The sequence below is a fragment of the Phyllobates terribilis genome, unplaced genomic scaffold (genome assembly GCF_046119375.1).
Source record: "Phyllobates terribilis strain yellow unplaced genomic scaffold, ASM4611937v1 Scaffold_56__1_contigs__length_8794411, whole genome shotgun sequence".
In the NCBI taxonomy this organism is placed as follows: Eukaryota; Metazoa; Chordata; class Amphibia; order Anura; family Dendrobatidae; genus Phyllobates; species Phyllobates terribilis.
In genome coordinates, this window is record NW_027362816.1 from 8,562,390 (window position 1) to 8,590,191 (window position 27,802).

The 27,802-nt window shown below is 45.2% G+C and overlaps 2 protein-coding genes across 3 annotated transcripts in view; both read right to left on the reverse strand.

Moving 5' to 3' along the window:
* LOC141192298 (oocyte zinc finger protein XlCOF29-like) overlaps positions 1–27,802 on the reverse strand; it is a 303,763-nt gene that overhangs the window by 132,979 nt on the left and 142,982 nt on the right. The gene's annotated exons all lie outside the window — the stretch shown is intronic.
* The window catches only part of LOC141192248 (uncharacterized), a 231,437-nt gene that overhangs the window by 10,105 nt on the left and 193,530 nt on the right, over positions 1–27,802 (reverse strand). Inside the window, exons 1-3 of one of the 2 annotated variants that reach the window (XM_073661744.1) lie at positions 10,558–10,616; positions 368–518; positions 59–238 (exon numbers count right to left, since the gene is read on the reverse strand). In XM_073661744.1, coding sequence (XP_073517845.1) covers positions 59–238; positions 368–518; positions 10,558–10,583 — 357 coding nt within the window. In that variant the 5' untranslated portion in view covers positions 10,584–10,616. Of the gene's footprint in view, positions 1–58; positions 239–367; positions 519–10,557; positions 10,617–27,802 lie in introns of those variants that run through there. The other variant, XM_073661743.1, reaches the window with a different exon arrangement.

The following is a 27,802-nucleotide window of genomic DNA, read 5'->3' on the forward strand; positions in this document are numbered from 1 at the left end:
CCCCCCAATCCCTTAATAGTGTTACTGTATAATGTCCCAGCATTCCCAGCAGTGTCACCTCTCCAGTCAGCAGCTCAATCATCTTATAGGTGAGTTCTACGATCTTCTGGTCATTGATGTCCTCATGTATCAAGGCTTGAGATGGAGGCCCTGTGATTGGGCTTAGGGGTCTTCCCCATCCCTCAGACACAGGATCCTGACAGTGCTCACTAGAGGTCTTCTTCACTACTGTGTAATCCTGGTTATGGAGAGACACATTAATAAATCTCACTATAGACATTTCCAGAGTCCTCACCTCTCCAGTTCTGTCCATCTGTTATTCCCATAGATAAGAATGATGTAATGTGAAGTCATCAGAATCTCTCACCTCTCCAGTAAGCCGGAAGAGGATCTCTAGGGTGAGGTGTAATATCCTCTCCGCCATCTTGTCTCTGTCCATATCCATCCTTGATGGGTGATTCACAAAAATTCTGTCAATATAGAAGATGTCCACTGAGAGGATCTGATATTGTAGTGACCTAAATAGGAAGACAATGAGACGATGGAACATCATAAAGAATTCCGTGTAATAATACAATTACTGGACACAATAAGGGAAATATATCAGGAGATAGAAGGTGTAGATGTTGTATTCTCTAGTCTTGTATGGATTTGAACATAAGTTGAATTGCAGAAAAAGACATCTCCTCCATGCTCCCAATCACTGGCTAAGTTGACCACTGCTTAGCCAACTGATTAGCGGTAGCTGTAATCACAAGTGCGCAGGAAATACAGAGACTGGTGGGGGACCCAAGCAGCAATGGTATTCTTATTAGTTTACAACATTCTGCTTTTACCCTGTCATGTATTAATGAAACCTATATATTTTAGGCCACAGACAACAAGCAGTTTCTTCCTCGGAGTCTGCAGCTGAATAAGTTTCTCATAGACTTATCTTCCATAACGCTAATTCTTGTATCATTTACTGACATTGGAATCGGCATTAGCAATACTGCAGGAGATATTCATTACACGTGACACGAGAAATAACTACTTCATGATGAGGACGACATCTTCTACTATAACTCCAGAAACATATTTGGCCAGAGTCCTTCACTGATTACATCACCACTAGTCATCTATATGAAAGTTTCCCATCTTTCCCCGGCTGTAATCTTTTTATCAAATTAGATCTCATGTATAAAAGTTTGCTTGTAAGAACACCAACACAGGAGTGATTTGAAGCTAATGTCTCCATGTACGGTGTTTTTTTTTTCTGGATAGGTCATAGAAAATATTAAAAATCTCTGAAGTTAATCGCCTCCCTCCTTCCCTCTGTCATCTGCAATCTGAGCTGACACTCTTAGGTGGAAGATTGTACAAATTACACTGGTCAACAAATTGTAACTTTTTTTCTGTTTCCTGTTTTAAAACATGTTGTCCATGTATTTTGAGGCGCTGATTTCAGAAATGTAAATCAGAATTTCTGTAGCATGTACCATTCCCGAGATCTTTTAATTTTACGATTATGATTAGGACAGTACGTAGTGCATAATAAATTGGCACTTATATTAAACTTTTTATTTCAGAAGTGTATTTTTTGTAGAAATAACCAATGGAATTCATAATATGGACTCTCTTTATTATAATATACAGCACTTAAGTCCTGTCCAATCATGCACTGCATTAGTTGTGCACTCTCAGGCACGTCCAGACACAACTGTCAGACTTTGGTCTATTTCCAAGTAGCATTATATAATAACAGCAGTAACGACGCTGTAATCTTCATGAGTTTCTTCTGTTTTGAGAAAATTTCATAAAGGAGCAAAACTGTTTAATAAGTAATGAGTTGTAGAATATCGCGTCAATGTCGCAATAGTAATGAGCTCTTTTGTTATATATGTGGAGATTATACCCTTAAAGCCCAGAAAAGGAGTATAACTGCAGTTGTTAAGAAGGCATAGGAGTTATATTTTGGATGCAAAATTGGTGACCAAGACAGAGCAAGGGCTACTCATATATGCTGCTCATCTTGCACTACGAGTTTGAGGTCTTGGCTGAAGGGTGTGCGACCATCGATGCCATTTAACATTCCAATGATCTGGAGGGATCAGAAGGACCATATAACCGATTGTTACTTCTGCACGATGAATGTATCCGGTTTTTCCTTCTAAGAACAGGAGGTCTATTGAATATCCCAACCTTGCTTCTGCAATTTGACCAGTGGCACACAATGAAAGTCTGCCAGTTCCAAAACCACCGCCGGTGTGGAGAATAGAAGAGGGCGATGAAATGATGGTTGATTCATTAGAGATGGAACCTGCTGCTGATTCAGATTTCGAACCATCAATATCAACTGCTCCACGTTTAATATCTCAAGCAAGACTCAACGATCTGGTCAGAGATTTGGGTTTATCATAGAGTCAGGCAGAACTACTTGGATCAAGGTTGCAAGGGTGGCATCTGTTGCAGCCAGGTACAGAAATTTCAGTATTTTGCAGTCGTCATGAAGATTTAACCAAATATTTCAGTCAACCTGACTGTCTCACTTTTTGCAGTGATAATACTGGATTGTTTTCTGTCCTTGGAGTTGACCATGACCCAAGGGAATGGCGACTGTTCATTGATTCATTGGCCTTAAGTTTTAAGGCTGTCTTGCTACACAATGGTAATGTCTACTCTTCGATACCTATCGGACATGTCGATCAGTATGAAGGAGACCTATGAGAATATGCAGATGCACATTCAATACTCAAGGTACAAATGGAATATATGTGGTGATCTCAAGGTAGTTGCAATTTTATTATGTTTACAGATGGGATACACTAAGTACTGTTGTTTCCTTTGGGAATGGGACAGTAGCGCAAGAGACTCGCAATATATCAGGAAGGACTGGCCACTACGCAATAAATTTATTCCAGGGCAGAAGAATGTTAAACACGAACCATTAATAGATGAAAAGATGATATTCCTTCCACCTTTGCACATCAAAATGGGATTAATGAAGAACTTTGTCAAAGCAATGAACAAGCAAACTGAAGTCTTTGCTTACTTGTGACAGAAGTTTCCATGCATCAGTGATGCCAAGATAAAAGAGGGTGTTTTCATTGGCCCACAAATCCGAGAGCTAGTAAATGATAGTAAGGCTAAGTGCCCACGATGCAGAAACGCTGCATATTTTTTCCACATCTCCCTGGCAGGAAAAAAGCATGCGTTTTTTAAATGCGTTTTTCCTGCCAGGTAGAAGCGTTTGTCAAGCGTTTTTGCATGCATTTCCGCATGCGGGTTATCAAGCTCTTTTCCAAGCGATTTTAGCATCACTTGGAAAAGTGCTTGACAACTTGATCACGCTATATAAATCCATGCAACCGGCATGGATTTATATAGTGTGACCAAGTAATAGTAAAAAAAAAAAAGAATAAGAATGGTAAAAAATAAAAAATAAAGATTATACTTACCTTCCGATGGCCCCCGGTCTCCTCAGCGATGCGACCGGTGTGTTGGACGGCTCGCGATGGTCTAAAAGGACCTTCCATGAGCCGCCCAACACACCGGACGCATCGCTGAGGAGACCGGGGGCCACCGGAAGGCAAGTATAATCTTTATTTTTTATTTTAAATTCTTTTTTACACAGGTACTATGGTACCCGGGTCTGCTTGAAAAACGCATAGTGGGCATGCAGCCTTTCTTTGATGGTCTTCTGCATAGTGCAGAACATGTAGCATGGTCGGCCTTCAAGAATGTCGTTTTCAACTTTCTAGGCAACTACAAGGTGCCAAACTATGCTGAACAGTTTGAAAGTTTTCTTCAGGCTTACAAGTCAATGAAGTGCAACATATCACTTAAAATACATTTCCTTCATTCACACATTGACTTTTTCCCAACAAACCTAGGCACTGTAAGTGATGAACATGGTGAAAGGTTTCATCAAGACATTCCTAGATGGAAAATAGGTACCAGGGGAGGTGGAGGCCCTCGATGCTGGGTGACTATTGTTGGAATCTTGCCTGTGAATTATCGGACAGTGATTATAAAGAAAATCAATGGCAAAACATTTCTAAACTTGATCGCTGTTGCTGACTTTTGAATTCGGAATATCACATGCCACCACAAATTTGACAGTATTCAATGCATACATAATTGCATTTTTCTCAAAAATCTTAAGTGATAGAGCAATTCTGAAGTTATTTCTCAGCATGACAATTCCGATAAGATTCACCCAATTTCATGCTGAAAAAAAAGCCTTGCTGAACAGTGTTACCTATAGTGTGAAGTGAACCAGCCTAATCAACATGCAGGCCGTCCCTTGTGAAGTAAGAGGATTAAAGTAGACACCTCACAAGGTTTTCCAGTAAGACAAACAGCTGACAGTCTCCAAGACTTAGACAAGAAACTAATACCAGTAGGAAATTGAATGTGGCCGAACAGTGAATCAGCTTAATTAACATGCAAAAGCTTCTTGTAGGGAAAAGACTATGAGGATGTGTATTGTGCATAGACAAAGAGTGCAGATTAACCTATCTGTTCAGACAGGAAAAGGTCTATCAAGGATAAAAGGGATATCTCACACTCTTTAGAAATAGCCATGGTCACCCAGCATACACATTCCTTTCATCAGCACAGCTTCAGCAGTCAGGATGTCTCCGAATGAAAATATAAAATATTGGAATATACATAAATCCAATATTAATGAGAAATACATTTCCAGCACATGGGCTAGCCAGAGAAAAGGATACATATTTTCTCATAACTGTAGCCCCTCTGCCAATGAGCCATAAATGCACAGTGGACACATAATTGACAACAGCTATGCCATTTTTGGTCTCTAAGTAAAAATAAAATCCTTATGGAAAATATGGTGTCAATCTACAACTTCTGCGATCATCCAGAGAGGCGTTATCACATAAGTTGGGGATTCCATAAAATCATGAAGTGCTGAGACCAGCCCACAACCTGGCCCATGTATGAGAGATACACATCATGTATGCAGGAAACCCCGTTCACAAAATGGCCATTTGAACTGCTCTCCTTCAGCTAAACTGAATCGTCTCTGCGATCGGTGTAGTAAGTTCTCTTGTTAATCCCTTTTATTTTCTGTAACTGTATATGCTGTAGGTACTGTGGGAGTATTTTATCTAGAGGCTTAATGACCGCAGTCACCGCTACGACCGGGCCTAGCCAATGCTAGCCCCTGTTTCAGCTAGATGTGTGTCCGAGGACACACATTCATACCAACATAGTAATGTAGGTTGAATAAAGACCTAGGTGCATCCAGTTCAACCTTCCTTATCTTTTTATACATCCTACAGTCTTGTTTGCTTTTGCGGCTGCTGCTTGACATTAAGTACTGCTGCTCAGCTTACTTGTACCCAGAATACCCAAGGCCTTCTCCTGTTCTGTAGTCCCAAGTATACTCCTATATAATGTATATGCAGCAATAGAATTACTCCGACCTAGTTGCATTACTCTACATTAAACCTCATCCGCCAAGTGTTTGCCCATTCAGTCATCTTATCCAGATCGTTCTGCAATATCATAATGTCAAGATCAGATTTTAATATTCTACATAGTTTGATGTCGTCAGCAAAAACTGACACTTTACTCTCAATCCCATCCCCAAGGTCATTAATAAAGAGGTTAAAAAGAATCGGTCCTAGTACAGATCACTGCAGCACCCCACTGCTGACTATATCCTAAAATGTAGTATATCCCTCCATGTTTGTCACACAGTCATGGCTTTCATCCAGCTAGGTTTCCGTAATACCCACCACATCGTATTCTGTGACCGATATAAGAGTCTCCAGTTCATTCATTTTGTTTGCGAGACTTCTTGCATTTGCCAGCAGATATTTAATATTATTAGCACATTTATTACACTTACTCAGCTCCCTACTTTCCTTGCATATCCCAGCCCCTCCTAGATCCTCATTGACCCCTACTACCTCACTCCCATCTTGTCAGTGTGCCACAATACACGCTGCCGACCAATCAGAGGCCATCAGATGAAGTCAGCGTACACGTGACTAGAGGCGCATGGAAGTGACATCATGCGCTCCCGTCGCTTGCACGCTGAAGCCAGCTGCCAGCTCCATAAAAATATGCAGCGCGACAGAGTGAAGGTGAGTATAATGTGTTGTTTTTTTTTTAAAATCAGTGAGTACATGGTACCCTAGGCCATAGTACTACATGCACGACTGTGGGCCGTGCATTACGCTACATGCACGACTGTGGGCCGTGCATTGCGCTACATGCACGACTGTGGGCCGTGCATTGCGCTACATGCACGACTGTGGGCCGTGCATTGCGCTACATGCACGACTATGGGCCGTGCATTGCGCTACATGCACGACTATGGGCCGTGCATTGCGCTACATGCACGACTATGGGCCGTGCATTGCGCTACATGCACGACTATGGGCCGTGCATTGCGCTACATGCACGACTATGGGCCGTGCATTGCGCTACATGCACGACTATGGGCCGTGCATTGCGCTACATGCACGACTATGGGCCGTGCATTGCGCTACATGCACGACTATGGGCCGTGCATTGCGCTACATGCACGACTATGGGCCGTGCATTGCGCTACATGCACGACTATGGGCCGTGCATTGCGCTACATGCACGACTATGGGCCGTGCATTGCGCTACATGCACGACTATGGGCCGTGCATTGCGCTACATGCACGACTATGGGCCGTGCATTGCGCTACATGCACGACTATGGGCCGTGCATTGCGCTACATGCACGACTATGGGCCGTGCATTGCGCTACATGCACGACTATGGGCCGTGCATTGCGCTACATGCACGACTATGGGCCGTGCATTGCGCTACATGCACGACTATGGGCCGTGCATTGCGCTACATGCACGACTATGGGCCGTGCATTGCGCTACATGCACGACTATGGGCCGTGCATTGCGCTACATGCACGACTATGGGCCGTGCATTGCGCTACATGCACGACTATGGGCCGTGCATTGCGCTACATGCACGACTATGGGCCGTGCATTGCGCTACATGCACGACTATGGGCCGTGCATTACGCTACATGCACGACTATGGGCCGTGCATTACGCTACATGCACGACTATGGGCCGTGCATTACGCTACATGCACGACTATGGGCCGTGCATTACACTATATGGAGGACTATGGGCCGTGCATTATACTATATGGAGGACTATGGGCCGTGCATTATGCTATATGGAAGACTATGGGCCGTGCATTACGCTATATGGAGGACTATGGGCCGTGCATTACGCTATATGGAGGACTATGGGCTGTGCATTACGCTATATTGAGGACTATGGGCTGTGCATTACGCTATATGGAGGACTATGGGCTGTGCATTACGCTATATGGAGGACTATGGGCTGTGCATTACGCTATATGGAGGACTATGGGCTGTGCATTACGCTATATGGAGGACTATGGGCTGTGCATTACGCTATATGGAGGACTATGGGCTGTGCATTACGCTATATGGAGGACTATGGGCTGTGCATTATACTATATGGAGGACTATGGGCTGTGCATTATACTATATGGAGGACTATGGGCTGTGCATTATACTATATGGAAGACTATGGGCTGTGCATTATACTATATGGAAGACTATGGGCTGTGCATTATACTATATGGAGTACTATGGGGAGTGTATTATACTATGTGGAGTACTATGGACTGTGCATTATACTATGTGGAGTACTATGGGCTGTGCATTATACTATATGGAGGACTATGGGGAGTGTATTATACTATATTGAGGACTATGGGCTGTGCATTATACTATATGGAGGACTGTGGGCTGTGCATTATACTATATGGAGGACTATGGGCTGTGCATTATACTACATGTACGGACTATGGGCTGTGCATTATACTATATGGAAGACTATGGGCTGTGCATTATACTTCTGCTATGGGGTCCCATGACTTCTAAGTTCGTACCTGGTAAGTATAAGGCTAAGTGCCCAAGATGCAGAAATGCTGCATATTTTTTCCGCTTCTCCCTGGCAGGAAAAAGGCGTGCTGTTTTTACATGCATTTTTCCCGCCAGGTAGAAGAGTTTGTCAAGCGTTCTTCACATGCATTTCTGCATGCAGGTTATCAAGCACTTTTCCAAGCGATTTTAGCATCACTTGGAAAAGTGCTTGACAACTTGTTCACACTATATAAATCTATGCAACCGGCATGGATAGTAGTGTGACCAAGTTAGTTAAAAAAAAAAAAGAATAAGAATGGTAAAAAATAAAAAAAGATTATATTTTCCTTCCGATGTACTCCGGTGTTTCGTCTGCTCCGTCCGGTGTCTTGGGCGGCTCGCGGTGGTGTGAAGGACCTGCGATGACGTCATTGAGTGACAGGTCACATGACTCAATAACGTCATGGCAGGTCCTTCACAACAACGCGACCCATACAGCAGACCAGACGGAGGGGAGAAAACACCGGGAGGACATCGGAAGGTAAGTAGAATCTTTTTTTTTTATTTTAAATTCCTTTTTTTTAACAGGTTCTATGGTTCTATGGTCTCCTCTCCTCCAGACCTGGGAACCATCCGCACATTGAACTGTGTGATATCCGCATGTGCAGATGCACTGATGCGGATGTCACGTGGTCCAATGCAAGTCAATGGCGGCGATTACGGCACATAGCCTTATAGAACATTTTTTTACTATACATTAAACTGGGGATATAAATACCACGATAGGGGACATATCAGGATGAAGTGGGAGGGGAGGGTCAGTCGAAATCTTTGCACCGGGGCCAATCAGACCCTAGTTACGCCACTGATTATACTGTGTGGGGGGGATTATGGCACTGTGGGAACATTATACTGTGTGAGGGCATCATACATACTCCATAAGGGGCATAATGGGGGCATTACACTGTGTGGGGGCATCATACATCCTGCACAAGGGGCATAATGGGGGCATTACACTGTGTGGGGCATCATACATCCTGCATAAGGGGCATAATGGGAGCTTTACACTGTGTGGGGGCATCACACATACTGCATAAGGGGAATAATGGGGGCATTACACTGTGGGGGCATCATACATACTGCATAAGGGGCATAATTGGGGGCATTACACTGTGTGGGGGCATCATACATCCTGCATGAGGGGCATAATGGGGTCATTAAACTGCGTGGGGGCATCATACATACTGCATGAGGGGCATAATGGGGGCATTACACTGTGTGGGGGCATCATACATACTGCATAAGCGGCATAATGGGGGCATTACACTGTGTGGGGGCGTCATACATCCTGCATAAGGGGTATAATGGGGGCATTACACTGTGGGGCATCATACATACTGCATAAGAGGCATAATGGGGGCATTACACTGTGGGGGGGAATCATACATCCTGTATACAGGGCATAATGGGGGCATTACACTGTGTGGGGGCATCATACATCCTGCATAAGGGGCATAATGGGGGCATTACACTGTGTGGGGGCATCATACATACTGCATAAGGGGCATAATGGGGGCATTACACTGTGTGCGGGCATCATACATCCTGCATAAGAGGCATAATGGGGGCATTACACTGTGTGGGGGCATCATACATCCTGCATAAGGGGCATAATGGGGGCATTACACTGTGTGGGGGCATCAAACATACTGCATAAGGGGAATAATGGGGGCATTACACTGTGGGGGCATCATACATCCTGCATAAGGGGCATAATGGGGGTATTACACTGTGTGGGGGCATCATACATACCGTATAAGGCTCATAATGGGGGCATTACACTGTGTGGGGACATCATACATCCTGCATAAGGGGCATAATGGGGGCATTACACTGTGGGGGGCATAATACATCCTGCATAAGGGGCATAATGGGGACATTACACTGTGTGGGGGCATCATACATACTGCATAAGGGGCATAATGGGGCATTACACTGTGTGGGGGCATCATACATCCTGCATAAGGGGCATAATGGGGCCATCATACATCCTGCATAAGGGGCATAATGGGGCCATTACACTGTGTGGGGGCATCATACATACTGCATAAGGGGCATAATTGGGGGCATTACACTGTGTGGGGGCATCATACATCCTGCATGAGGGGCATAATGGGGTCATTAAACTGCGTGGGGGCATCATACATACTGCATGAGGGGCATAATGGGGGCATTACACTGTGTGGGGGCATCATACATACTGCATAAGCGGCACAATGGGGGCATTACACTGTGTGGGGGCGTCATACATCCTGCATAAGGGGTATAATGGGGGCATTACACTGTGGGGGGCATCATACATCCAGCATCAGGGGCATAATGGGGGCATTACACTGTGTGGGGGCATCATACATCCTGCATAAGGGGCATAATGGGGACATTACACTGTGGGGCAGTAAAGGGGTCCTGTACTATGAGAACAATACGTTTCCTCCCTTCCTGTCTCCATAGTTGGGTCGTATGTATCTATTACAGGAAACAGAACAAAAACCTTATGATTCTTATAAAGGGGCAACACAAGACCCCAAAAGAGTCTCCGTGCTGAAGGGGTTAGTCTCCCCTGCCCCAGTAATGGGGTCTCCACATACCTCCACCTGCAGAGCCGCCACCACATATATGGCTGCTCTGTGCGCACAGGACCTGTGATGAGGTCACAGGAGGGGAGGAGTCAGGGGTCACATGATCAGGGGCCTCAGTGGATGCAGGACTCTGCTGTGCTGGTTGTCATGGTGCTGGATGAGCTGAAGTTTATGTGTGGGGTCAGGAGGGGTTTACAGTGTGGATGTAGCAGAGCCGCGCGTGTACGAGGCGTACGGAGCGGAGCCGCGTGTGTACGAGGTGTACGGAGCAGAGCCGTGCGTGTACGAGGTGTACGGAGCAGAGCCGCGTGTGTACGAGGTGTACGGAGCGGAGCCGTGTGTGTATGAGGTGTACGGAGCAGAGCCGCGTGTGTACGAGGTGTACGGAGCGGAGCCGCGTGTGTACGAGGTGTACGGAGCGGAGCCGCGTGTGTACGAGGTGTACGGAGCAGAGCCGCGTGTGTACGAGGTGTACGGAGCGGAGCCGTGTGTGTACGAGGTGTACGGAGCGGAGCCGTGTGTGTACGAGGTGTACGGAGCGGAGCCGCGTGTGTACGAGGTGTGCGGAGCGGAGCCGTGTGTGTACGAGGTGTATGGAGCAGAGCCGTGTGTGTATGAGGTGTATGGAGCAGAGCCGTGTGTACGAGGTGTACGGAGCAGAACCGCGTGTGTACGAGGTGTACGGAGCAGAGCCGTGTGTGTACGAGGTGTACGGAGCGGAGCCGCGTGTGTACGAGGTGTACGGAGCGGAGACGCGTGTGTACGAGGTGTACGGAGCAGAGCCGCGTGTGTACGAGGTGTACGGAGCGGAGCCATGTGTGTACGAGGTGTACGGAGCGTAGCCGCGTGTGTACGAGGTGTACGGAGCGTAGCCGCGTGTGTACGAGGTGTACGGAGCAGAGCCGCGCGTGTACAAGGTGTACGTAGAGGAGCCGCGCGTGTACGAGGTGTACGGAGCCGTGTATGTACGAGGCGTACGGAGCGGAGCCGGGCGTGTACGAGGCGTACGGAGCGGAGCCGGGCGTGTACGAGGTGTACGGAGCGGAGCCGCATGTGTACGAGGTGAGCGGAGCCGCGCGTGTGCGAGGTGTACGGAGCGGAGCCATGTGTGTACGAGGTGTACGGAGCGGAGCCGCGTGTGTACGAGGTGTACGGAGCGGAGCCGCGTGTGTACGAGGTGTACGGAGCGGAGCCATGTGTGTACGAGGTGTACGGAGCGGAACCGCGTGTGTACGAGGTGTACGGAGCCGCGTGTGTACGAGGCGTACGGAGCGGAGCCGCGCGTGTACGAGGCGTACGGAGCGGAGCCATGTGTGTACGAGGTGTACGGAGCGGAGCCGCGTATGTACGAGGTGTACGGAGCAGAGCCGCGCGTGTACGAGGCTTGCGGAGCGGAGCCGGGTGTGTACGAGGCGTGCGGAGCGGATGCTGCCCCTCTCCAGGAGCGATCACAGCAGCTCGCGATGAGACATTCTTGTACTACACTGACTGTCCTGACAGAACACAGCTCGTCAGCACATAGCCCCGACCTCAAGCGACAGCGGACAGTCCCATTGGATCGGGGACGGTTGGGGGGTTTCTGTATATAAGTTGTGTGTGATAATTGTAGAATTATTAATGTCTTAGCATAAAAGGATGGACCTGAGTGTTTGTGCCGGGGTCCACATGCATGGAGGGGTTGAGGCGGTGCTGGCTGTATTATGCAGACGGTATCTGCCTGTAACAGTAGTAACCAGAAACTACTAGAAACTCTGCACCAAAATGAAGCAAATCCTTATTCTGGGACCTTCGCCTTGTACGTAACACCCCCGGATCCGGTACAAGCCGGGCAGATATTCTCATTCATGTCATTTTCTGCTTAAGGTTCTGAGGTTTTCTGGCCAACTATAAAAAAGAAAAAGCGTAAAACAATATTTGTTTCTGCTGCATTGACATAAGTACAATCTTTCAGTATATATAAATCTATTACACGTCGGGTCAATGCTGTAAAGGACAGTAAAGTGCCAGAAACTTGTAACTACTGATCTCTCCACAAGAAAAAGCCGACAACTCCATCAATGGGATCATTTTATAAAATTAGGTCTTTGCAAGATGAAAATGGTCTCACAAACCACATTTTTTTTTAAATGTTCATAAAAAAACCCAAACAAACAAAAATAATAACCTTACTTTGATTTTTTCCCCATTTTTCAATACTTTATGTGGTAAATTGAATATTGTCATTCCAAAGAGCAACTAGTCCCACAAAACACAAGCCCTCCGTCTATGTTAATGAAAAAACAAAGTTATATTTTTTGGGAAAAAGGGGAAGAAAAAAACAAAAAATTGGTCTTGTCAGAATAATGTAATTGCTATATATATACAGTACAGACCAAAAGTTTGGACACACCTTCTCATTTAAAGATTTTTCTGTATTTTCATGACTATGAAAATTGTACATTCACACTGAAGGCATCAAAACTATGAATTAACACATTTGGAATTATATACCTAACAAAAAAGTGTGAAACAACTGAAAATATGTCTTATATTCTAGGTTCTTCAAAGTAGCCACCTTTTGCTTTGATGACTGCTTTGCACACTCTTGGCATTCTCTTGATGAGCTTCAAGAGGTAGTCACCGGAAATGGTTTTCACTTCACAGGTGTGCCCTGTCAGGTTTAATAAGTGGCATTTCTTGCTTTCTAAATGGGGTTGGGACCATCAGTTGTGTTGTGCAGAAGTCAGGTGGATACACAGCTGATAGTCCTACTGAATAGACTGTTAGAATTTGTATTATGGCAAGAAAAAAGCAGCTAAGTAACGAAAAACGAGTGGCCATCATTACTTTAAGAAATGAAGGTCAGTCAGTGTGAAAAATTGGGAAAACTTTGAAAGTGTCCCCAAGTGCAGATGCAAAAACCATCAAGCACTACAAAGAAACTGGCTCACATGAGGACCGCCCCAGGAAAGGAAGACCAAGAGTCACCTCTGCTTCCGAGGATAACTTTATCCGAGTCACCATCCTCAGAAATCGCAGGTTAACAGCAGCTTAGATTAGAGACCAGGTCAATGCCACACAGAGTTCTAGCAGCAGACACATTTCTTCAAGAGGAGACTTTGTGCAGCAGGCCTTCATGGTAAAATAGCTGCTAGGAAACCACTGCTAAGGACAGGCAACAAGCAGAAGAGACTTGTTTGGGCTAAAGAACACAAGTAATGGTCATTAGACCAGTGGAAATCTGTGCTTTGGTCTGTTGAGTCCATATTTGAGATCTTTGGTTCCAACCACCGTGTCTTTGTGCAACGCAGAAAAGGTGAACGGATGGACTCTACATGCCTGGTTCCCACCGTGAAGCATGGAGGAGGAGGTGTGATGGTGTGGGGGTGCTTTGCTGGTGACACTGTTGGGGATTTATTCAAAATTGAAGGCATACTGAACCAGCATGGCTACCACAGCATCTTGCAGCGGCATGCTATTCCATCCGGTTTGCGTTTAGTTGGACCATCATTTATTTTTCAACAGGATAATGACCCCAAACACACCTCCAGGCTGTGTAAGGGCTATTTGACCAAGAGGGAGAGTGATGGGGTGCTATGCAAGATGACCTGGCCTCCACAGTCACCAGACCTGAACCCAATCGAGATGGTTTGGGTGAGCTGGACCGCAGAGTGAAGGCAAAAGGGCCAACAAGTGCTAAGCATCTCTGGGAACTCCTTCAAGATTGTTGGAAGACCATTTCCGGTGACTACCTCTTGAAGCTCATCAAGAGAATGCAAGAGTGTGCAAAGCAGTCATCAAAGCAGAAGGTGGCTACTTTGAAGTACCTAGAATATAAGACATATTTTCAGTTGTTTCACACTTTTTTGTTAAGTATATAATTCCACATGTGTTAATTCATAGTTTTGATGCCTTCAGTGTGAATGTACAATTTTCAAAGTCATGAAAATACAGAAAAATCTTAAAATGAGAAGGTGTGTCCAAACTTTTGGTCTGTACTGTATATATATTTAAAATTGAATAATTTTACCCCAAAATTGTGATCTGTTATAATATTATCATTCTTCATGCGAGATTAATCATTAGTCTGTAGGTAAATCCAAACATCTGGGAGATGTAGAACAATATATCTCTGATTCTCCTCTGCCAGGATAAGCGCGTCCTTTCTGTCCTTTCTGTGATGGAGAAAACGCTTGAAAGTCCGATGAGTTTTTGGAGCTTATTGTAAAGGGCCTTAATGACGACCTGGGAAAGAAACCACCAGAAACAAAGGATCCAACCAGGTAAGTTCTAATTATCCCGTCTGATAAAATGATCAGCTTTATTTCCATGGGATTGTTCTGTAGAAGAGATGGGACCTGCAGCATTTTGACCCTGAGCTTCACTATGTATAGATGTAGCAAAGCTTAATATGACAATTCACACACCGCAGTGACAAATTGTCTCAGAAGGTTAGCTCTCATAACAGAATTAACATCACTTATAGTGGAACTAAACTTACAATTTATTTTCAGAATTGTGAAAATTATGGCAGTTTGCAAAGCACTTCATTAGTTTCTTTGGCGTCATATCCATAAAGTGATGATATTAAAGTGGCCACCAGACCCTGCTTTTCCCCAGTGCAGGAGCGTTGCTGGGGTCCTAAGAGATCAGGGACCCCAGCCCCAAAGTACATGTTTCCCCATATAACCTCCCCGCCACTTAAAAGAGGATTTATACATATATAATTACAGTATACCACTGTTACTAATCTAAAATACACTATACAAAGACCAATATTCCCAAAATTACTACTATACAAGGCCAAAATGATCCTGCTACACAATGTCCTCTACCATCACCACCACACAGTGAATCCATATATGAAAGAAAACCCCGCAGGGTAAAAGACCATCAAAGGAGTCCAGGGAGTATAAAATCTATCATATTTATTCAGCAATAGAAAAATAGGATGATGGGGGAAGGGACACAACACATATGTGATTGTTAGACGTGTAAGCGAAAAAAAGCAAGGCACGCAAGGAAGGGGCCATTCCAGGTATAATGGCTGTCTATAGTATCATCATGGGTGTACTAAAATATCCCAAAATAGACACCGCATATATTCCACTGGGGGCAACAGTCATCATATGCAGGTGCATCTCACTAAATTAGAATATCATCAAAAAGTTAATTTATTTGAGTTCTTCAATACAAAAAGTGAAACTCCTATATTATATAGAGTCATTACAGACAGAGAGATCTATTTCAAGTGTTTATATCTGTTAATGTTGATGATTATGGCTTACAGCCAATGAAAACACTAAAGTCATTATCTCAGTAAATTAGAATAATTAACAAAAAACTCCTGCAACGGCTTCTTAAGTGTTTAAAAATGTCCCATAGTCTGTTTCAGTAGGCTCCACAATCATGGGGAAGACTGCTGACTTGACAAATGCCAAGAAGGCAGTCACTGACACCATCCATTAGATCCCAGAGTTCCAATTTTCCTTTGGAAATCAAGGTCCCAGAGTCTGGAGGAAGAGTGAAGAGGTCACAATCCAAGCTGCTGGAGGTCTAGTGTGAAGTTTCCACAATCAGTGATGGTTTGGGGAGCCATGTCATCTGCTGGTGTAGGTCCACTGTGTTTTATCAAGAACAAAGTCAGCGCCGCCGTCTACGAGGAAATTTTACAGCACTTCATGCTTCCCTCTGCCGACAAGCTTTTTGGAGATGGAAATTTCATTCTCCAGCAGGACTTGGCACCTGTCCACACTGCCAAAAGTACCAATACCTGGTTTACACACAACAGTATCACTCTGCTTAATTGGTCAGCTAACTCACATGCCCTTAACCCCATAGAGAATCTATTATAGAGAAACTATGGGGTATTGTCAAGAGGAAGATGAGAGACACCAAACCCAACAATGCAGACGAGCTGAAGGTTGCTATCAAAGCAACCTGGGCTTCCATAACACCTCAGCAGGGCCACAGGCTGATCGCCTCCATGCCACGCCGCATTGATGCAGTAATTGATGCAAAAGGAGCCCTGACCAAGTATGAGGGCATTTACTGAACATACATTTCAGTAGACCAACATTTCGGATTTTAAAAACATTTTTCAAGCTGATGTTATAAAGTATTTTAATTTACTGAGATAATGACTTTTGTGATTTCATTGGCTGTAAGCTATAATCAGTGGCGTACCGCCAATGGTGGCAGGCCACACCACTGCTATGGGGCCCGTGAGCCTCGGGGGAGCGAGGAGGATAGGTGAGTATTGGGGGGGTAGGAGGTTGCAGTGATGGGGCCACACATACCAGGATTGGGGGGTGAGGAGGCTATACATACCAGGATTGCGGGATGAGGGGGCCATGCATACCAGGATTGGGGGATGAGGGGCCACACATACCAGGATTGTTGGATGAGAAGGCCACACATACCATTCCTGACCCCATTTCTGGCGATTGGATATTTCCCTGGATCTCATGTATCCTGCTGCATATTGCTGTATATAACATAGGCTTACGTCATGTGAACAATGGCCAAATAGCTGTTGGCTGAGAACTCGTCCTGTATGATAAAATCTGCGATGGAGGTTCCTAATACGGCTTCCAACGAAGATGTGAAATCATCCAAATGTGTATAAGAACTAGCAAGTGATAAAGGAGACAATGGCTGGTAGGTAATAAGTCATTACCTGTCTGCCAATATCTTCTTCTGGAAGACTTCAAGATATCATGTATTACATATTACATATTATTCTGAAAGAGCACCATGTAATACCACATGTGTCCTGGAGAGGCCACTACGTCCAGCAAAACACAGCTGATTGCTGAGGGTGTTCACTGCCAGACCCCCGACTATCAACTGATCGCCTGCAAGTCCTCATTTGGGGGCAGGAGTTGTTCACACTTGGCATATTTTGTGATTCATGAGGGGAGGACAGTAGCCGGATATAGACTTTTTCTATAAAGTCAGATTAAAGGGGTTTTCAGGAATGTTTTATGTAATATATAGGAGGTTCCCAGTGGTAAAGAAAACACACAGAGCTTTACTTTCTCCTGCTGCTCCAGCTCTGGATCTTCAGCGCTTCCTGTGCTCTATTGTGACAGGCTGCAGGGGTGATGGCTCAACTTCAGCACACATCATTGCTGCAGCCAATCACTGAGCTTAGAAGCTCTGTCAGCGTGGCCACTGAGCCAAGTGATTGGCTGCAGAGCTGCAGTCATGATGTCACCCTTGAAGCCAGTGACTAAAGATCAGCGGCAGCGGTGAAGTGCTGGAACTGGAGCAGGAGGTAGTAAAGCTTCATCTGTTCTACTTAAGTGACGATTTATAGGATTTATATTTAAGTGATGAAAAATAATTCAGAAATTTGTAAAAAAAAATAATAAAAATAATTTGCTTGTGTCGCCACTTTCCGAGATCCGAAAGCCGTGGCGTTTCCATGTTTCGGGAATGGGGCTGCGTGAGGGCTAGTTTTTTCCACCCCAAACTGATGGTTATATTGATATCATTTTGGGGTATATGCAATGTTTTGATTGTCTGTTATGATATATTTTTTTCTTGTTGCAACGACTGAAAATCTGTAATTCTGGCATTTTATTTAATGTTCTAGTTACGCCGTATACTAAATGGATTAATTTATTTTATATTTTGATGGATCTGACTTTTACCAACGCAGCGATACCAAATATGTGTATTTTTTAAATGTTTTATATTTCTTAATTTTTAATGGGGGGAAAACTGGGATGATTTGAACTTTTATACTTTTTTCATTTTTTTTTACTTTTCACTGTATTTGTTAGTCTCTTTAGGGAGCATTGCTATATATAGCAGAAATCACGATCTCCTATGAACACTAGCAACAGGCTGGCTGTCACAGGAATACAGTGATGACAGGCAGTGTGCAGTGATGGGGCCACACATACCAGGATTGGGGGGTGAGGGGGCCATGCATACCAGGATTGGGGGTTGAGGGGGCCACACATACCAGGATTGGGGGATGAGAAGGCCACACATACCAGGATTGGGGGATGAGGAGGCCATACATATCAGGATTGGGGAATGAGGGGGCCACACATACCAGGATTGGGGGATGAGGGGGCCACGAATACCAGGATTGGGGGATGAGGGGGGGCACGCATACCAGGATTGGGGGATGATGGGTGCCATGCATACCAGGATTGAGGATGAGGGGGGCCCTATATACCAGGATTGGGGGATGAGGGGTGCCATACATACCAGGATTGGTGATGAGGGGTGCCATACATACCAGGATGGTGAAATTTTCCAGTAGCTGCTGCATTTCCCACCCTAGGCTTATACTCAACTCAATACGTTTTCCCAGTTTTTTTTGTGGTAAAATTAGGGGGACTCGGCTTATACTCGGGTCGTCTTATTTAAAACATACGGTATTTTAAAATCAGTGAGTACGTGGTGCCCATAATACTGCAGGACTGTGTGGTGCATTATACTATATGGGGGCTGCATTTTACCCTTTGGGGTGTGAAATATACTGTATGGAGGACTATGGGGAGTGCAATATATTCTATCGAGGACCATGGGAAGTTCATTATACTATATGGAGGATTATGGGGGGTGCATTATACTATATGGAGGATTTTGGAGGGTGTATTATACTATATGGAGGATTATGGGTGGCATATTATACTATATGGAAGTCTATGTGGGGCCATTATGATATTTTGGGGGCTATTTGGGGGGCTGTTATACTGTATGAAAGCAATTATATGGTGTGAAGGTTTGTATGGGGTCCATCATACTGTTTGGAGGGCTGTGTGGGGCCATTATACTGTTTGGAGGGCTAGTGTGGGCCATTATACTGTATGTAGGCCCATTATACTGTATGGAGGGCTGTGTGGGGGTCACAGTTGGGTGAATCATACTGTGTTAGGGTCACCATACTTTGCCTTGGGAGTTGAAGTGGGGTACAATAAGGTCATTATACTGTTCATGTAGAGGCTAATGTGGAGGAATGCACCATGGGGGTATCATACTGTGTTTGGGGGGCACTTTTATTGGCATCATACTTCATGGGGGCAATGAAAGAGGGATCTAGGACTTCAGTAGGAGGAACATTAGAAAAACGAAGTAAAGGCTGGAAAGTTGTGAGATCGGCTCTTCTGTGACACAGACAAATATTTCTTTATTTTTTTGGTGGGGGGGGGTCCAATTAGAGCTTCTGCTATGGGGTCTCATGATTTCTATGTGCGCCCCTGGCCATAATCATCAACATTAACAGAAATAAACACTTGAAATAGATCACTTTGATTGTAATGACTTTATATAATATATGAGTTTCATTTTCACCATTGAAGAACTAAAATAAATAAACTTTTTGATGATATTCTAATTTAGTGAGATGCACCTGCATATATAAGGGGTGTGGGTGCCATCATACTATAAGGGGCTATAGGAGTCATCATGCTATATATGAGGGGCAGTGGGGCCATCATATTATATAAAATGGGGAGTGGGTGCCAGAATACAGTTTATAAGGGGCTGTGGGGCCATCATACAGTATAAAGGGAGCTGTAGGGGCCATAATATAATGTACAAGTGGGTGTGGGGGCCATCATACAGTATATATTGGGCAGTGGGGGCCATCATACAGTACTGTATATATGGGGCTGTGAGGGCCATTATACAGGATATAGGGAGTTGTAGGGACCATCATGCCAGTTATAAGGAGTTGTAGAGACCATCATACAGTGCATAGAGAGCTGTGGGGACCATCAGACAATGCATAGGGAGCTGTGGAGACCATCATACAGTGCATAGGGAGATGTGGGGACCATTATGCAGTGCATAAGGAGCTGTGGGGACTATTTTGCAGTGCATAGCGAGCTGTAGGGACCATTATGCGGTGCATAGGGACATGTGGGGACCATCATACAGGGCATAGCGAGCTGTGGGGACCATTATGCAGTGTGTACGGAGCTGTGGGGACCATCATACAGTGTACAAGGAGCCGTGGGGACCATCATACAGTGTACAAGGAGCCGTGGGGACCATCATACAGTGTACAAGGAGCCGTGGGGACCATCATACAGTGCATAAGGAGCTGCAGTGACCATCATACAGTGCGTATACAGCTGTGGGGACCATCAGACAATGCATAGGGAGCTGTGGAGACCATTATACAGTGCCTAAGGAGCTGTGGGGACCATCATACAGTGCATAGGGAGATGTGGGGACCATCATACAGGGCATAGGGAGCTGTGGGGACCATTATGCAGTGCATAGGGAGCTGTGGGGACCATCATACCGAGCGTAGGGAGCTGCGGGGACCATCATACAGTACATAAGGAGCCGTGGGGACCATCATTCAGTGCATAAGGAGCTGCGGGGACCATCATACAGTGCGTAGAGAGCTATGAGGACCATCATACAATGCATAGGGAGCTGTGAAGACCATCATACAGTGCATAGGGCACTGTGAGGACCATCATGCAGAGCGTAGGGAGCTGTGGGGACCATCATACAGAGCATAGGGAGCTGTGGGGACCATCATACAGGGCATAGGGAGCTGTGGGGACCATCATACAGTGTCTAGGGAGCTGTGGGGACCCTCATACAGTATCTAAGGAGCTGTGGAGATCATCATACAGTGCGTAGGGAGCTGTTAGGACCATCATACAGTGTCTAGGGAGCTGTGGGGACCATCATGCAGTGTATAGGGATCTGTGGGGACCATCATACAGTGAATAGGGAGCTGTGGGGACCATCATACAGTGTGCAGTGAGCTGTGGGACTATCATACACTATACAGGGTGCTATGGGGGCACTCTGGACATTATTTCTTTTAAATGGGTGCATCATCAGAAATTTCTTCTTTCACCACCCCGAAATCATCGTCCATAGACTTGAAGAAGAACTTTGTAGTTGGGTGTAGTTTGATTGTGGCTTTAAGGGGGCATTATTACTTATAGGGGATACTCAACGGTATTTGTTGCTTGGAGGGAACACTTCAGATATTGAAACTTTCATAAGAGCATATCTGGCATTATTACTTGCTAGGTAGCACAGTGGGGTCTTTACTACTTTCTATGGGACGCTATTATTTTTATAGGTCCCCTCTATCTGGCACACAGTCTTTGTAGCATTAATTGGTGGAGGGTAATCATAGTAATGACATAATTTTTGAAGTATTGAGGTTCCTATTCCATGTCGGAGGAGCAGGCAGCATGGGGAGGTTGTGCAGGGTGGGAATAGATGGGGATGGTGCTGGAAATGTGAGAAGTCAGATGGTCTTTGTACAGTGTGTTTTTATGTAGAGGCAATGGTCATATCATAATACTATGTACTCACTGTGTAGTGTTGATGGTAGAGGGCATTGTGTAGCGGGATTATTATTGCCTTGTATAGAAGTAATTTTGGGAATATTGGTCTTTCAGTTGTGTATTTTAGGTTAGCAACAATGGTGTACTGTAATTATATATGTATAGGTCCTCTTTTAAGTGGCGGGGAGGTTGTATGGGGAAACACCTACTTTGGGGCTTTGGCCCCTGATCTTTTAGGACCCTAGCAACGTCCCGGCATACAAGGGATATCGCGGGGCACAAAGTGTTCTGGACGTTTCCTTTACAGTATGAAGCATTTTCCACACAGTATCCTTCCTCTGTAATATACTCCAGGACTGGTGAGGCGCACTGTCGCTCCCTATTTCTCCATAACTCGGCCTCAGCACTGCAGTGCTGATCAGCAGGTCTGCTTACTTGTTCTTCGGTTTCGCGCACTATGTCTTCCACTACTGGCGCCCTTGAACCCTTGCACTCGTGACTCCCACTAGTACATCATATTCAGTGCTGCTTTGGGGTCCGTAACTCGGTGTCCAATCCAAGGACCCTTCTCTGTAAGGCCACTCTGTCTCATCTGTCCAATTAAGTCGGGTGCACTTCATGGCCGCCTCATATAGAATGAATGGAGCAGCATTTTAGCATGCGTACCACCGTTCCAATCTAAAGGGGATGAAGGTTCCTGTAGATTGGAGCTTGTTTTCATTGGACAACCCCTTTAATTTTTCACACACTGTTTCTGCATTTAAGTCTATTTTTTTGGTAAATATTCGATGACCTGGTGTAATTTGTGATGTGTTGTTCTTCACCTGAGGTTGTATTGACCTCATTTTATAACTTCTAAGCATCAGACTTTTTTTTAATATATCCTGAACAGAACACAATAGAATTGTATGGAAAACATTATTGTGTTCTTCACAATTCAAGGCGACGTGTCCTTATGAGATCTTTTTCTTGAAGGTATATGGCCCTCAGGTTCTTTATCACCATGCAATCTGAAGAGCCAACTTAGACTAAGAGTGGCCACCACTGGGCATACACCATGGAGCAGCAAGGGCGAGCAATCTGTCCCTCCAATTGTGTGGGTACTTATTGCTTAGGGAATGTCAGTCCTGTTCTTCTTTTTAAGAGGGTTCACTGTCTGTGCATCTCTGTGCCCGAAGAATATTAACCTGGTGTTACTGTATTACTGCTGTTCCAAGTGGCAAGCACATGGTTCTCTTAGAGACAGGACCCTTGTTTAAACCCAAGTAGACTTGAATTGGAAAGGCCACTGGTCTGGACCAGGACTCTGGTTGTGGACGGTGATGGCGGCATGCACGGTTTCTATGTACGTGTCTGTGTGTAGTCAGAAAAGCATTTCAGTGGTGGCCTAATAACTGCAAGGACCGACGGAGGTGTTGGACAAAGGTAAACGAGTGGCTGCAGAACGGTTGGTAAATGTGGCCACTTCATGGGAATATTGGCCACTGATGACTGAGGCCTCCCTCCTGGTCTGGTCCTGGAGCCCCCCGGCCACTTGTTGAATATCTTTCCTGTTTTTTACTGTTACACAAGACCCTGTGTCTCCTGTATTCTGCGGCTGCGTCCCGTTCTTCAGTCTTCTTTCTGTAGCATGGTGTGTACGACGTCCTGGATACAATGTTACTGCTCCATCACAGACTGAACCCCAGAACAATTGTCATGGAATTTGGTACCAGAGTTCTCTCTGTGTATGGAGCCCCCATATTTTGTGATTACTCTTATCATTCTCACTGTGTAAGGTGAAATCCAGGAAAAAAAAACACACAAAACAATATATATATATAATTAATTTTTTTATTGAAATAGCAATAAGCAACATTGTAATGAAAATATTACTGGTCCTTTAAGTAATTAAACTATGGTCACAGTCACTCTCAGATTGCCCCGGTGGAGACCACAAAACGAGCTGCGGTCATTGGGGACCACCTGAGAGTCATTGGGACCCAAAGATCCAGAAGAAGGCAAAGAAACCCCCCCAAAAGAATTCTGATTCAGGGGGGAAAAAAAATCCTTCCTGACCCCATTTCTGGCGATTGGATATTTCCCTGGATCTCGTGTATCCTGCTGCATATTGCTATATATAACATAGGTTTACTTTATGTGAACAATGGCCAAATAGCTGTTGGCTGAGAACTCGTCCTGTATGATAAAATCTGCGATGGAGGTTCCTAATACGGCTTCCAACGAAGATGTGACATCATCCAAATGTGTATAAGAACTAGCAAGTGATAAAGGAGACAATGGCTGGTAGGTAATAAGTCATTACCTGTCTGCCAATATCTTCTTCTGGAAGACTTCAAGATATCATGTATTACATATTACATATTATTCTGAAAGAGCACCATGTAATACCACATGTGTCCTTGAGAGGCCACTACGTCCAGCAAAACACAGCTGATTGCTGAGGGGGTTCACTGCCAGACCCCCGACTATCAACTGATCGCCTGCAAGTCCTCATTTGGGGACAGGAGTTGTTCACACTTGGCATATTTTGTGATTCATGAGGGGAGGACAGTAGCCGGATAGAGACTTTTTCTATAAAGTCAGATTAAAGGGGTTTTCAGGAATGTTTTTATGTAATATATAGGAGGTTCCCAGTGGTAGAGAAAACACACAGAGATTTACCTCCGAAGCCCACAGGCTGCAAAAAGTGAACCCTGAAGCCATAGGGCTGCAAAAAGTGAACCCTGAAGCCGTAGGGCTGCAACAGAGTGAGGCCAGAAGCCATAGGGCTTCAACAGAGTGAGGCCAGAAGCCGTACGGCTGCAACAGAGTGAGGCCAGAAGCCGTACGGCTGACAAAGTAAACCTCATTAATGGCCGCCATAAAAATCCACTTCTTCTTTTTCTTCCGGCATCATCCAGGATCAGATCCACAGATTACTGCTTTATACCGGAATCAGTAATTGTATTATTACATAGAATTATTGATGACGTTACATCTTCTCATCTTCTTCTCATTCAGGTCTCTACAATATCGGATCCTCTCAGTGAAGATCTTCTATAGAAGAGAATTTTCCTCGAAGGATAGGGAGCGAGACAAGATGGCGGAGAGGATATTCCACCTCACCCTAGAGATCCTCTTCCGGCTTACTGGAGAGGTGAGAGATTCTGATGACGTCACATTACATCATTCTTATCTATGGGAATAACAGATGGACAGAACTGGAGAGGTGAGGACTCTGGAAATGTCTGGAGGGAGATTTAATAATGTGTCTCTCCATAACCAGGATTACACAGTAGTGAAGAAGACCTCTAGTGAGTGCTGTCAGGACCCTGTGTCTGAGGGATGGAGAAGACCCCTGAGCCTAATCACAGGACCTCCACCTCACCCCCTGATACATGAGGATATCAATGACCAGAAGATCCTAGAACTCACCTACAAGATGATTGAGCTGCTGACTGGAGAGGTGACACTGCTGGGAATGCTGGGACATTATACAGTAACGCTATGGAGGGATCGGGGGGATGACGGTATCATTGTATGTGTCAGGTTCCTATAAGGGGTCAGGATGTCGCCGTCTATTTCTCCATGGAGGAGTGGGAGTATTTAGAAGGACACAAAGATCTGTACAAGGACGTCATGATGGAGGTTCCCCAGCCCCTCACATCACCAGGTAATAGACAGGACTAAATACACACGGCCTATAATTATCTGTATGTAAAGAATGAATTCAGTCCCTGTATGTGTTTCCTCCAGATCTATCCAGTAAGAGGACAACACCAGAGAGATGTCCCCGTCCTCTTCTTCCACAGGACTGTAAACAAGAAGACCCCAATGTTCCTCAGGATCATCAGGTAGATGGAGAGAAGGTGTCATGAGATCTCCCCTATGATGTGTAGATGGCTGTGATGGTCTTGTGGTCAGTCTTGTTTTTCCCCGTCTCCCATGACAGCACCACCTGAGAGAGAGGGTATCCACTAATCAAGGACAGGAAACCTACTGAACAAAAGGGTGGTACCTCTCCTTTTCATCAATATGGTTTCCGGTCCTTGAAGGAACCTAGAGAGTAAAGTAACGGTACAATTGAACTTACCCAAGTCTGGTTGGTGTCTGCAAGGATCTGGGATGCTGACAGATCTGGAGACACGACCGCTGGCCAGGACGTTGGGGTGTGCAGTTGCATGACCACTTTGTTGAACGTGGTTGGCGTGCCCCGTGTTGAGTGCGCTGGAGTTATGGCAACCCAGATCTGCGCAAGCGCGAGGCGCACTAGTGGGATATCTAGCGCGCCCTGCTGAGGAAGTGTGCCAGAAAGCAATGCGACAGTAAAATGCAGGGGCTGTTTATGCACAGGGCTCGCCGGTATGCTCCCTTCACACCGCTTGCTGGAAGGAAAAGTCTGACCCCGAAATAATGCGAGATTTCTGGGGGGAGATCAGCAGCAGACGCTGGAGCTGTGGCGTCCCTCCGGTATATAGTGGACGGTTGACCACCAGATGGTGGAGGCCGGCAGCTTTCCTCTTGATGCCATGGATATGCTGGAGTTCTTTGCTAGGAGGGGACTAAGAAGTGTAGCGCCAAGCTAAAAGATAAAGACTGTGCGGCGATAACTTACCCAGCACATATATGAAGAGATTCTTCTATTCTGAAGACCACCTCTGAAGAAACCCCCAACTTTGCCATGGATTTTAAATCCATAATTAGGATAGAAGTTACAGACTCCATTAATTCACTGATTCAGCAGGAAAGTGGTAAAAGGGAGAAAAGACCCAAACAGCAGGCCGCTGATTCAGAAGAGTCTGTAATATCTGAGGATAGAGACGAATCGGACTCCTCTTCTTCCTCATCCTCTGATAGTGATACAGGGGGTAGGCAGTGTTTTCCTACAGAAGACACAGATATATTGGTAAAGAACTACTATGGGCATGTCAGATACTAAAACCCCAAGAACAGTCCAGGACATTATGTTTCGGGGGTTTGGAATAAAAGAAAAATTGCATATTTCCGGTTAGTGAGAGAATTTAAATATTCATTAATAGGGAATGAAGGAAGCCTGAGAAAAGGGATCCACTGCCCTCGTCATCCAAAAGCAGATGTCTGTTTGATGAGGAAGAAGCAGCCATGTGGGACAAAACCCCTAAAATAGACATGGCGGTGGCCAAGTCAACCAAAAGATCTACCCTGCCCTTTGAAGATCCTCTTGATAAAAAAGTGGATGTGTTTCTGAAGCAGATATGGAAGTCTTCAGAAGGGGCAATAAAACCAGCAGTTTGGGCAACCTGCATGGCCAGATCCATGATGATTTGGTTACAGCAGTTAGAGGATAAGATTAAGAACAACGTCCCTAAGGATATAATTCAAGGTGCAGCTACTTTCCTCGCAGACACTTCGACAGACTCAGTGATGTTTGCAAACAGATCGGCAAACCTATAAAATGCTGCACTTAGAGAACTATGGCTCAAGAGCTGGCCGGGGGATGTTCAGTCCAAGGTCAAGCTATGCCCAATTCCATGCGAAGGAGAATTTCTCTTCGGACGGGCACTAGATGATATACTGGACTAGGCAGGAGATAAGAGAATTTCCCGGAGGTGCCAGTGCAGGAGCAGGGGAAGGGATTCTATTCCCCCTATTCCTAATAAAAAAAAACAGATGGCACCTTCAGGACCATAGTGAACCTGAAAGAAAGGGGTGAACAAATTTCTAGTCTACTGGCCCTTCAAAATGGAGACCATAAAATGCTATTTCCAGAGTGTTTTATATGAGATTGCTAGATGTGAAGGACGCCTATGAACACATCCCAATCTATATGGAAGATCAGACATTCTTGAGGGTGGCCTTGTATATAAACGAACAAGTCGGGCACTTCTAGTACAGAGCGCTAGCCTTTGGCCTATCTATGGCTCTGAGGGTATTTACAAAAATTATATAGAAGTTGCAGCGCATCTCCGGTAGCAGAATACCCTAATAATCCTCTACTTGGACGATATTCTAGTGGTAGACAGGTC